Below are 12345 nucleotides of genomic sequence, written 5' to 3'. Positions count from 1 at the left end.
GGTTTCCTTTTCATCAAAGCCAATAAAAAACTGATGCTGAAAATGCCGGCTGTGAGAGGAGAGAAAGTATAGCGGCTATAAGAACCAGATATTTGTCTCTGGACTTCTTCCCAGTTGTAAATGCCCCCTTTTGGGGGCCTCACAGTGTGTGTGCCGCTTTACCAGCAAGACAAGCCCTCCGAGTCTAAAGGGGAAAAAGAAAAGGAGGTAGAGGAGATACAATGCGGTCTTTATCATTCACACACGCCTGCCTGTCACTGACAGCTCAGAAATACCACCAGTTTATATCCGTTGTCACGCCTGTGGTGAACACGAACGCTAAAAATGAAAGCATATATATATACTGTAGTTGTGCAAACACATCAAAGCAAGTGTGTGAAGGACAACTTTTACCTTTTGATAAAAACATGTTAAATATGAATACCAGTGAAGACTGTGCTTACAGTATTGGTGGACTTTGTTATGGGTAGAGTGAAAACAGAAGCTGTGCAGGCCTCTGGCAGAATGTAGAGACATGTTGGTTGCACAATAGAGGATAATCTGACTTAGAGGCTGTGCAGCATGATACCCTGAGGGCTCAAGGGGTGACAGAGTGCACTGGGAGGTAGAAAAAAAGAGAACAGACATTGGTCTCTGGGGTGTGCAAAGGAAACGTTACTATTAAATCTGGCTTGTACTTGTTAACAAAATGGCCACAGTTACTGCGCAGTTACAGTAATTTATGAAACAACAAGCGTTTTTAATATGGTTGTTAACTTTACAAGTGAGCTCTTTAGTCTCAAATGGTCAAAGACTCAAAGGTGCAGTTGCATACTCTCTGAAAATATTCAATAACTAAACAAGTCTTAAACAAATTCAGTATTACTGGACAATATGTTTAGAAAATGTTCCTGAAGTCTTGGGTTAAAAGATAAAAGTTTGTCATAATAAGTTGTCTGTTAACGTTTTTCCCTGACACACTGTGACAATGAGTCTTTGAAACAACAAAAACAAGTTTGACCTTTGAATGCAGTAGTTTCTCATGTGCAACAATCAAAATAGAGTTATGTTAATGCATTTGTTTGATGGTTTAAACACTGAGATATGTGTTCAGTGCAAAGACCTAGGTTTTATATACCGAACAGAACTGTGGGAAACTAATGAAAACTTCTTTAAGTTCTAACAGACATGAATGCACCAGATCAAAATGCTACAAAAGCTAACGCTAAACCTTAGTGTGGTGTCTTTTCTGACTTTTCAAAGCCAGAAAAATGTCCAGAAATGCTCAAATGGGAAGTTCTCTTGTGCAGTAATGTGGCCACTGCAATCATTAACTTGATTTTAGCACAAATCCCTATAAAAGCCATGCATTTCATGAGTGGCCTTGGGGGGGTCACACTAAAGAAGCCATCTGTTTCTCATTGTATTGCATCCTTTTAAGAGATAATTAGGAATATTACACAGTGAACCATGAATACCCAAAGAGAATTTCCATTTAATCCGCAACTGGAGTTGTGAGGAGCCTGCTTGGTTTGATAAAAAGCCCTCTGAAATCTCAAGTGATGAAATTACTGATCTTACAAAAAAAATGTACATGTTGAATCAAACAGAACAAAGTACAAAAAGATAAGACGGAGGCTTTGAGGCCTACACAACAACTTCAGCCTTTTCTGTCAAATGTTATGCAAGGTGAAATCACACTGACCCTGGAAAAAAAGAAACACCAGCAGATTTTTAAGTTAAATATATTTCACCCAGAAAAGAATTTATGCTACTCTGACTTTTCTAGGTGCTGCTCTGAAACAGGAAATAGTTTCAGCACATATTCATCCCACGGGAGAAACTTTTTTTCATGCCAGCAACTTTATTCCCAAACAAGGCTAAAGCCTGCTCACGCTTCCTTTTTTAAAGAGACGTTTCTCCTTTAAGCCATGCAGCGCAGATGGTTCACAACAACTCTCGTGGAAATAACTGAAGTCAGCATATTTCCCTCGCTGTAAGCAGGCTAATCAGACATGCACGCTATCCCCCTGTGTTATCAAACAAACAATGCAGTGCACATACCCATACACGCCAGCGTGCTACCCTCATAATCCAGTGTGGGGCTTGCGTTTTTTTCGCCCCCAACCTTGGGGTAGAGGAGATCGCTTAAAAAAAGAAAGCATGAACATTTCTTTGTCTGGGAATTCAGGGTCAGGTGATTGCAGACAGGAATTCTGGTTGGCTAGAGAGGACTTGCAAAAATGTTGGCAACAAGCCAGGAGGCTGTCTTGCAAGCAGGGCTGGAAATTTGCTGCAAACCTCATCTTCACCCTCATATCCATAGCACAGAGCTCATTTCCATAGCTGGGGGAGGGGTCAGACGAAGAAGGGAGGAGGGAGATGGAGAGTGAAGGAAGGAAAAGTCCACCGTAACACATGGCACATGAAAAAAAAAAGAAAGATCCTAGAGAAAGTGCAAGACGGACATAACCCTCTGAGTCAACATGTTGTCTATGCAATAGGAGGATCCTCTGCAGCAAGAGTAGAAGAAAAAGTAAAGGCTATACATGATCATATTTGGGTTAAGAGGAGTAAGGTTGGTGTTAAAGTGAGTCTCTATTTATGCAGATAAAAGCTTGCAATAAGCAAGTTAGAATTTGCATCCCACAAATTTCAGCCTTGCAAAGCTACTTCTTCAGGAAAGCTGCCTCTGTTTTGTAAATGTAAACTACCTATGATATTCCACTTGTAAGACCCTAGCATGAGCTGCTAATTTGGCAATATTTCCTCCCCAGAGACACTTTTATGGCCACTCCATGAGCTTTCTTTCAAGGGGAGGAGAGGGGGGCAGGAAAGACGGATATATGGAAAACCTCTGTTGATACTTTCAAAAAGTTTAATTATGTAACAGATGAAAATGCAATGCATTTCTACCAAATGTTCTGTTTGACGTAAGTAGTTAAGAAATGTGGGGAACTACACAAATATAACAGTCAGAAAAATAATATCTATGCTTAATTAAGGAGAAAAAATAAACTATCTCACCATGTGTTTTACTAGCTTTGTAGCTGTTTTTGGAGCTTTTACTCGTTTCACATGATACTCATCAGCAGATGTTTTCTCAGTAGTCACTGCAAATTTTTAATAAAAGTTTGAGCCTTATTTTGTCTAAGTGTTTGTCTCATCTTTGTTGTTTTTATGCAGAATTTATATTGAAAGTGAACTCTTGTCAAACAGCCTCACCGCAGCTGTTACTACTGTAATAATTTTCAGCTTCAGTCTGACATTACTTCCACTCCAATCAACATTTTCTGAGTTCACTGTTTGTTTTTACCAGTAAGTCACTATGACCCAACCCATCTGGCTGAATTTGACATCATTTTAAGTTTGCTCAGATATGTAGCTATACTCCAGCTTAACAACTTGAAACAACAGCTTGAAAGTTGGATTAGGTCTGTGAAACTGACAGGCTAACCATTAGAGCTCTTGCAGCACCCAGCACAAAAAAACACTATTTTTTTGTCATTATCCCAGAAGAGTCTGTCAGCTTAGTGGAGTGGATAGATTTAAAGTCTGAACCCAGAGAATTGACTTTCTAGTTCAGCAAACACCTCAATCATAAAATTATAAAACTATCTGGAAATCATAAAGACTTTTGAGAAGCACCCAAACTCAATGAATGTTATAAACAGACTGGACCATCTTAACATTGTAATACAGGCCTGGTTTGATGTGACCATCCATTAAATCTGTGTATTATTCTGATTGAATATATATATGCTTCTGTTAAACTTCTTTAAATTTTAAATTTAAATTTTCAAAACTATTGTATACAAAAAAATATAATGCATGGTCATGGCCACTAAGTACAAGGTTCCTGGTTCATCATAGTCAAGGGTCTTTGCTGCATGTTATCCATCTTGCTTTCTTTTTTCCTGTCCTGAAAAATTTTAAATCAACATAACAAAGCAAAGCAAACAACAACAAAAGGTGTCCAGAATTGGCTTGTTAAATTGAGACTCACTTCACCTTAGACAAAAGATTAGTAAGGAACCCAATTGAATATATTTATTAAGGAACAATTAATCATGTTAAGGCACCTAACAGATGTAATCAGCACAAATGTGTAAGGGTGGGAAAATAATCTACCTTATGATACATCAAGATACAGACAAGGAAGATTCTGTATCAAAATCCAAATGTCAAGAAATTATTTTCTAAATGTTAATTAATGAGATACTGTTGATGAAGTGTTAAAAAAAAAGATGGATCATAGAGAAATTGAAGGGGAGTTGAAGGGAAACTGCCATAAGATGGTTGAGAAAAAAAACCTGACTGAACCTCTGCAATATGAACCAACATATGGAAACAATTACGTTTCAATGGAATAGAACTTAAATGGAAATGGAAACATGACAAACATCTGAATCCACATAACATATTTCAACTTGGGGAAGGATGTTAAATACCCAGTAGTAGCTGTTGCCAACCAGAGTCCTTCCAAATCTTCATCCCAACTCGGAGAGGGTAAGGAGAACTACAAGCTCTATAGCAACTTTCACTGCCAAGGATTTGTGCTTCTCCACTTTGCTGACACAATTTCCCAATTATAACTGTTTTACTATCATAATGTTCAACATTTTCGACAATGAGGCCCAATCCAAAGTCATGAAAATTATTTAAGAGAGCAGCTAGGATAGCTCTACCATGTGATGCGTGCCACATTACCACCAAATGTCACTGTAACTTTATGTTACAGATGACTGGCAAATCATGTCTCATGCATCAAACAAGAACAGTACATGAGTAATTATATTGCTCATTACACATAACAGGAGGATATTGGTTAGAAGTATGTTGTCCTAGAGATTCAGCTGCTACATACACACTTAAATAGTGATGTGCCAAAAGATTTCTGCTCCATCAGATGTAATTTCAGCACAGTTCATACAAAATTCAAGAACAAACCCAGTAAACACTGGAACCAGCTCAGTTGTGGCCATGGAAGTCCACTGAAATAAATGGTACCTTCATGAGATATCAAATGACCCATCAAATACACTTGGCTGTGAATGCACCAGGAGCCCTATGTTTAACCCTAACAGCTTTAGTCATTCACCCTGCTGTCTATGGTGGCTGGGACAGAGCTGGGGTACTCACCTCCATCTTCCACTTGGTCAGCCACTCTTCTTTGGTCCGCTTGCTAATGTAATAAGGGTCACCAGCCTGGAAGGTTATTCTGGGCATGGGCCTCTGACGAAGGCTGATCTCCCAACCAACTCCCCCTCGTAGCCTGCCTCGACCTGCCTGTTCAAGGTGTTAAAAAAAATTGTTAGCTAGTTGTTTTAGATTGATTTTATGAGCCTCTTTTATTAAGAAGCATCCAGATGTGTTGCAAAATTATTTATCTAACCTGTCACCACAGATTGAAATTCTTCTTTGAATATGGGTAGCTTGAGGTTGAGCCAATGGGAGTGTCTAATTTCTAAAAAGATGATGACTTTGTGTGAAGTGAGGCTGAAATGCCTGACTACAACTCCCTAGCAACAGTCTTCAGGCCGATGCTCCCAAGTGTATTTGATATTTCAAATCTATACACCATTAGGTACCATTTCTTTCATAAATCAAAAGTCAAAAGAACCACTTGGTATTTCTGGACATCTAAATCTGCAAAGTTTCAACTTAACAAAGGTGTTGGTAGAATTTATTCTAAGTGTAAGCTCTCATTATTTGCCACATATGTAGAAAGTTTCAAGCAAAGATTTCGGGCCCCCCATTTTTTCTTAAACAACAGTTTTCATTACTTCCAGCAACTGAAAACAACATTAAATAACAAAATTTCACATATTTGCACCATGCATTGAAATTTTTCAGTCTCTATGCAGCATGCTCTGGTTGTCAGTGTCAGTCTTGTGTCGGTTAGTTAAATGTGAAATTGTGCTGATGCTTAAATACTGGACGATTTTGTCATCATTAAATAACTAACCCATCAAACACTACTAGTTGTAAGATGTTTGGCCAATTCAATTTACAGGTCTACAAATACTGGTATGTGAACATTAACTGGGAGCAGAATCCATAAGTACCCTAATTAGGTCTGCTACTTAATGTATATTTAAAAGATTTTCAATTCTATAAAGCAACGACTTTATCATTATTAAATAATGTATTAGCTGCATCTTAAATATTAACTAATATGTAGTTATGTAGCTAGTTTATTTTTTATAACTTTATATATATATATATATATATATGAAGTTAAACATGAACGATCAGTTCATGTTTAAACTTGGATTACTGATAATTAAACTGTGTTTTTGTATAGTTTGGAGTGTCTTATTTTACTGTATGTATTAAAAGGAGAATTCCTCACGTTAATCACTTAGTGTTTGCTCGTCAAAGATAGCTGAATTAGCTACTATGTTGTCGTAATTGTACAGTTATGACAATCACGACGGAGGAAGCTTAATGCTTCCTAACACAAAGAGCCTATAAATATCCCGAATGACCAACATCATAAGCTAAATGTTTTATGACATGCGCACATACGTATTTAAACGGAACATATTCATTTGAACGAATTTAAAGCAGTGTAAGCTAATTTAGCAGGTCTAAGTTAAATTTTCCAGTTATCTCAACTAATTAAGGTTTTACCCAAAAGACCGGAACTAGAACTATTCAGTCCGACCGCATTTGTAAATTAATGACGAAGCGCCAATTAAAGGCTAAGAACGGTAACGTTATATCCAGTAACTTGAAAACGGCATTACTTAACAGCCTGTGCGCGAGAATCCAGTGGGGATGTGCGCATGACGCTGCGCGCTCTCTGCAGGTGTACGCGGTGTTGCGTCGAGGACGGTTTCACCGTCGAGATCCGATTCCCCTCCAGCTCCGCTAAAGTTTCGTCCCGTTAAGACGGAAAAAAAAAAAAAAAAAAAAAGACTTGTGTGTGTGACGTGTTTATATTCTCAACAAACGGATGTCCTTAACAGTAACAAATACTGTAATGCCAAAAAAACCAAAACCAAAAACAAAAAAAAACAAGAATAGTTTAAGAGTTTTAAATTTGAATGCAGTTTTTAGGTAAAAAATGATTGCTCTATAAATTACGCGGCTTTTTTAAAATAAAATACAAAAATAATGTCGTAGCCCTTTCACAAAGTATTTCACTAATAATTTGCTCACTTTTTACTTATTTAATAAATAAATCGTGAAATTTCCCCTGCCTCTTGGTCATAATTGGGGCAACACTTATGACCAACAGGGGCAACACATGGACAGAAATTCACTGTCAGATATCGTTCCGTCAGATAAGTTCACACAACTATGAAATACATACTGCTTATTTGTAACATATTAATAAATAAATCCTGAAATTTTCATACCTCAGAGTCATAACTGGTTGGTCATAGCAGGGGGAACATGTCCAGATGGACATTAGGGAGCTGCAGGGGAAACGAATCTAGACAGGGAAACTGGCCTCACCACAACACCGGTAATATTAAAAGGGTTTTGGATCTGTATGCTTAAAGTAATATGATACTAACAGCTGTCAAAAAGGGAAATGTTAGGTGTAATATAAAATATGCAGCACACCATTTATTTATTTGTTTGTTTGTGTTTGTTTGTTTGAATAATAATAGATTCATTGATTCATCCATTCACTCTAGTCCATTAAGTCGTGGGAGATTATGCTGTTGTTCCAACTCATACCTATAGTGTGTAAACGTGTAAACAGTAGTCTCCAAAAGATTGGTGATGTCAAAGTGACTAATGTCTGTTTGCAAATGTTAAATACAGCATACAGAAGTGAGAATAGAAGAGGTCTCTTGGCGAGAAAACAAAAGAGTACTTTCTTAAATGCTGTTTCATTCCTGGCAAATGACATTCATGTAAAACAACAACTAACCCCCTTCCCCAATAAAACATCCACTGCAATCATCAGTAATGACATTTTACAATCAGTAATGGCATTTTAGCAACACTTAGTTGACCAACTTTGAAAACATAAGGTTAAGTCAAGTGAAGAAGCCACTTATTTTTCAATGTTAAAAAATAATTAAATAAAAAATTCTTGCACCACAACCATCTATCACACTGGCACGCAGAGGATATACTGTTTGAGACAGGAAACATAATTCTCCTCCCAAAAAGGGAAGCTGCAGAGCTGCCAACTGTGACAGAAACCTTAGGAGTTAGATCAGGCAGAAAACAGAGACACAACAGCACAGAAATTTTACCTCTGTCTTGAGGTCATCGCTCCCATCCTCCTCCTTGTGCTCCACATCTAGAGAGAAGACAGCGACAGAATGGATGGCTTGAATCATTCATAGGAGGGTGGGAATTGGCAGGCTGTTCTTGTATGTGTGTCAAACTCACATAGCTTTTTATTCATCAATAAAGCAGAACACATTTATCACTCTAACCTTCCATAACTATGTGTCTGATCAAATTAAAGTGATGTTAATAAAACTGTTGAGAGCTTCTGGCTCCATGTGTATGCCCATAGCACAAAATTATCTGGAATCACTGGAGCTTGTGCACTCCGGTACCATGTGAAGATTTTGATGCAGCCCAGAAGTTTTGGAGTGACTGCCCAGGTTATGATGAGAGTGGAGAATTGCCAGGTTTATTCTGGCAAATGTTATACTTCTGACATTATATATTCCCACTTCATGAGACACACAGCTGTCTGCTATTAACATGGCCATGATCTTTCTACTGATTCTCAGCGAAAAGACAGAAACATTTTGCTCAACTTGTGTGACTCTGAGTGAGTTCTATGTATATATTGTCATTATTGCTGTATAATGCTACGTTGCATACTGTGCCAGTTCGAAACTCATTTTAATTAAGCACACGTTTGAGAAAGCTGATCTCACCCTGGTTAATCTTGACTTTGCACCAGCTGACCTAATGATCTTGTGTGAAGGACCATTTACCAGGAGTTTTAGATCATATCACAGGGCTTTAATCACCCAGAGGTTCCCTAACTGCCATAGTTATGTAGATGTTAAAAGGCTCATTTGTGTTCTTTTATGATTAAATATTTATAAGGACAAAGAACAACACTTGTGAAATATTGAATCAATAAGTTTTCCCACTTGCTTGCTGTCATTGGATGTAAGGCTTTAAATGTATATATTTTTGTCCTGTAAGGTTTTAAATTACAATCCCTAGTCCCACATTCTTTTTAAAATATGCTCAAATATGGATCAAAACGGTAGTTCACTCAAGAATTTGGTGATGCAACGGTGGCCATGTCCATCTTTTACATGCAGTTTATAATGAAACACTGAATCTCTAACATTAACACATAATAAGCTGCATTTGAACAATGATTAACTTGCCAAATGTTTTCTTAATTTGCAGATAAATCAAATAGTCTGGAAAATGTATGATGAGAGTTTAATTAAATGATTTCTGTCTCCTCTTTAAAAAGGGCTAACACTAATATCTGAAAAGATCTTATCAGTGTACTTGCAAAACTGAAAACTGCTGCTTTTAAATGCTGTCAGCACCTTAGTATATGTCCATGCATACATAATAAGTTGCAAAACCCGAAAGTTGTAGGTGCAGCAGCAGGGTAAAGATAGACAATAATAGAACAGAGACACTTTGGTAAAATGTGCAATGTGCACTCAAACCACAGCCTATTATCATTACAAAAAAAAAAAAAAAAAACAGGCTGTAAACGTTGAAGCGGGGGGTTTCCACTTACTTGGCCATGATTTAAGATCTGAAGTCCTGCAACTACAAGGGCATGTTATTCATTCTTAAACAGCATTGTTTGCCCATGTTCAGCAGAGCAGGGATGAGGTTAGCCAGGGAGCATAGATACCACCCAACTGAAACACTAGAGCAGCAGTCAAGATTTATGATACATGAAAGTCTTTTTCAGTCGCAGAAGCAACAGAAAATAAGATAAAGAGGCCAAAGCCTATTCACAGAAGCTCAAACCAACACCTTAGATATGACTTCACACTGTTTCTGTACATGCCAGTCAGTGATCTGACTCCAGCAGAGTATCACACATCATTTAAGTAGCCATGTCATGTATTAGCACAGCCTGAGTAAACATGGCTATCTGCTGAGTTGAAGCACTAACACAATCGTAACACTTGAGCCCTGAGAGGCTAAATACAACTTTTAATGGCATGTGTTCTACATGGCCAAAACTGGCTTGTCAGTGAAGTACCATACAAACCTGTCCAAACAATAGTCAGCTCTCTTAGCAGCCTCTCCAAGTTGGTTTCGTGTGTGGCTGAGCCCCCCCTGGACCCCCACCTTCCCCCCTCCTCAATCATCCTTCTCTACTGGTCTCCTTGTCCTCACCAGGAATAAGTGACTATATAACAAATTGGTGAGGCATGCGGACTGCCAAGGTCACTGGGTTTGTGAGGGGAGCTGGCTAATGTTGCCCAGAGAGAGTATACCTTGCCAGTTTGAGCGGGTTCCAGCTCTGGTATTGCTAGAGCTCAGTTCCATTCCAGCCTGAGCTCAAATCCTTCCTGTGCCCTCCAGATGGATAACAGAAACCCTGTTTAGCTGACTATTGATCCGCCACACTGCCTCCCCCCCCCAAGGTCGCTCGTCTCTTAAAGGCATTCACTAAAACTTCATTCAAATGTGTACAGTTACAGCACAATGTTTCACGCCCCTATCAATTTCCTGATTGAAATAATGCTATAAATGCTGTTACTGTGTCATAAGCACCAAATATAGTCAACAAAATGATGCTTGACTGCACCCAAGTCACCACCTTTTGCAGGAAGTTTGTTTTTTTTTTTTTTTGGCTTCGTGATTAACAGCACCTTTTCAAAGCATCTTGTTCCACTTTCTAGCAAATTGTGTAACATATTAATGATTGCTATTATGTTATAAGGGCTGAGATTGTTTTGCTCAAATAAGAGATGGACTCCTTAACAGGACAATGGTTGTCAAAAGTGTCCATACATACAGTCATTTTAACTGCACAGTCATGTCTCTTTCTAATACAGCTCGAGAACAGGAAAATCAGAACTAATCGAAATTTGCTTACACAGCATTAAAAGGACTACTATTCCTTTAATTTTCAAAAAGTTACTTAAAAACTATTATGTTCAATTATATGTTAGAGACTGTTTCCAGCATAGGGGAAAGTTAATGTCGCTGGTTAAATACTTTGTTTATCTTACAGGTGTTTTATTGCTCCCTTTGAAGGAGTTGGTGTCTCGACATAATAGCTGAATGTTTGGCGTTCATACCACTTGCATGACAAAACCAAATCTTTAAAAGCAGCATTCAGAAATCTTGTGCTGATTCTATGTCATCATCAGCAAGCAGGGTAATCCCTGGTTTTTGCTTAGAGGAGACATAACAAATCCTAGAAGTGCAGATCAGGTAAATACAGAGTGCAGACTCAGTTTGTATAGAGTTCTGGGCTCAATGCCATCCACCTGGCAGGGCCCCAGACTGGGACCTGCCAGCTCCCAAAAGAGGCTTGTTGCCAGGAGACGAGTTGCTCCTCCCCTCGATTTATTTACTGCACTTCTCATCAAGGTCAAAGCCAGTGTCTCTGTGGCCGAGCGAGGGGCCAGAGAGGCACGTGGCTGAGATCGAGATAGGACTAAAAAAAGTGTGTGTGTGGGAGTGAAGGGAGAGCAAAAGCTGGGCACACACATAAGTATTTTTTAAATCTCAAGACATTTTTTATCTGTTAGAGACCCCATTCTGTCCTGCAGCCGATCCAGAATCTAGTCCCCTGAGCCAGAAATCTTGCGTGATCAAATGTGATCTAACAAAATCAAAGAAAAACCACATCAACAACCGGAAAACACAACACCCAGCATGGAAGAGGACATACATGATGAAGTAACGATGGTGGTCTTGGGATTATTGTTAACAAAAAAATCCTGAACTAAAACAAATAACAGATTGGATGCAGCGTGAACACAGACTTTATATCCTTTCTCGCTCCCCAGTCAGCTCGCTCTCTGATTGGCTACATTCTGTTTCACGTCACAATCCACAGTTACAACTCAACAGTCGTCGGTTTTTACCACACATGAAGATTTTTTTAGTCGTAAGTTTTGAACAAGAATCTGCGATTGTCAGCCACGACCCGTTTCAGAGCCGATTGTCGGGACAAATTTGCTCTTAACACACCTCAGACCACGATGCCAGGAAAATCTTGTATTTCCGTAACATGTTATTTACTGCTCTGTTTATAAATTCCTGGAAACATAAAAATAAAGTGTTAAAAAAAAACACACCTCAGACCACAGGATTAACTTAGGATAAGACTTAAGATAATCAGGCGTTTGACAAAAACAGCCCGATAATCATTTTCTTCACTGATCTGAAGTTTTTCATTTTAATATTAATAGACTTTTTACCTTTAGG

At 38.4% G+C, this 12345-nt stretch overlaps 1 protein-coding gene across 10 annotated transcripts in view; it reads right to left on the bottom strand.

Moving 5' to 3' along the window:
• The window catches only part of dnmt3ab (DNA (cytosine-5-)-methyltransferase 3 alpha b), a 44171-nt gene that overhangs the window by 17568 nt on the left and 14258 nt on the right, over nt 1–12345 (bottom strand). For 8 of the 10 annotated variants that reach the window (XM_041972426.1, XM_041972427.1, XM_041972431.1 and 5 more), the window contains 2 exons: nt 8202–8248; nt 5122–5268 (listed from right to left, as the gene is read on the bottom strand). In XM_041972426.1, the coding sequence (XP_041828360.1) occupies nt 5122–5268; nt 8202–8248 (194 nt within the window). The remainder of the gene's footprint in view (nt 1–5121; nt 5269–8201; nt 8249–12345) is intronic. The other 2 variants (XM_041972435.1, XM_041972436.1) reach the window with 1 other exon arrangement.

This window comes from Melanotaenia boesemani, chromosome 20 (genome assembly GCF_017639745.1).
Source record: "Melanotaenia boesemani isolate fMelBoe1 chromosome 20, fMelBoe1.pri, whole genome shotgun sequence".
Classification (NCBI taxonomy): Eukaryota; Metazoa; Chordata; class Actinopteri; order Atheriniformes; family Melanotaeniidae; genus Melanotaenia; species Melanotaenia boesemani.
The sequence above is the reverse complement of the archived record's forward strand: the minus strand, read 5'-3'. Positions and strand labels throughout refer to the sequence as shown.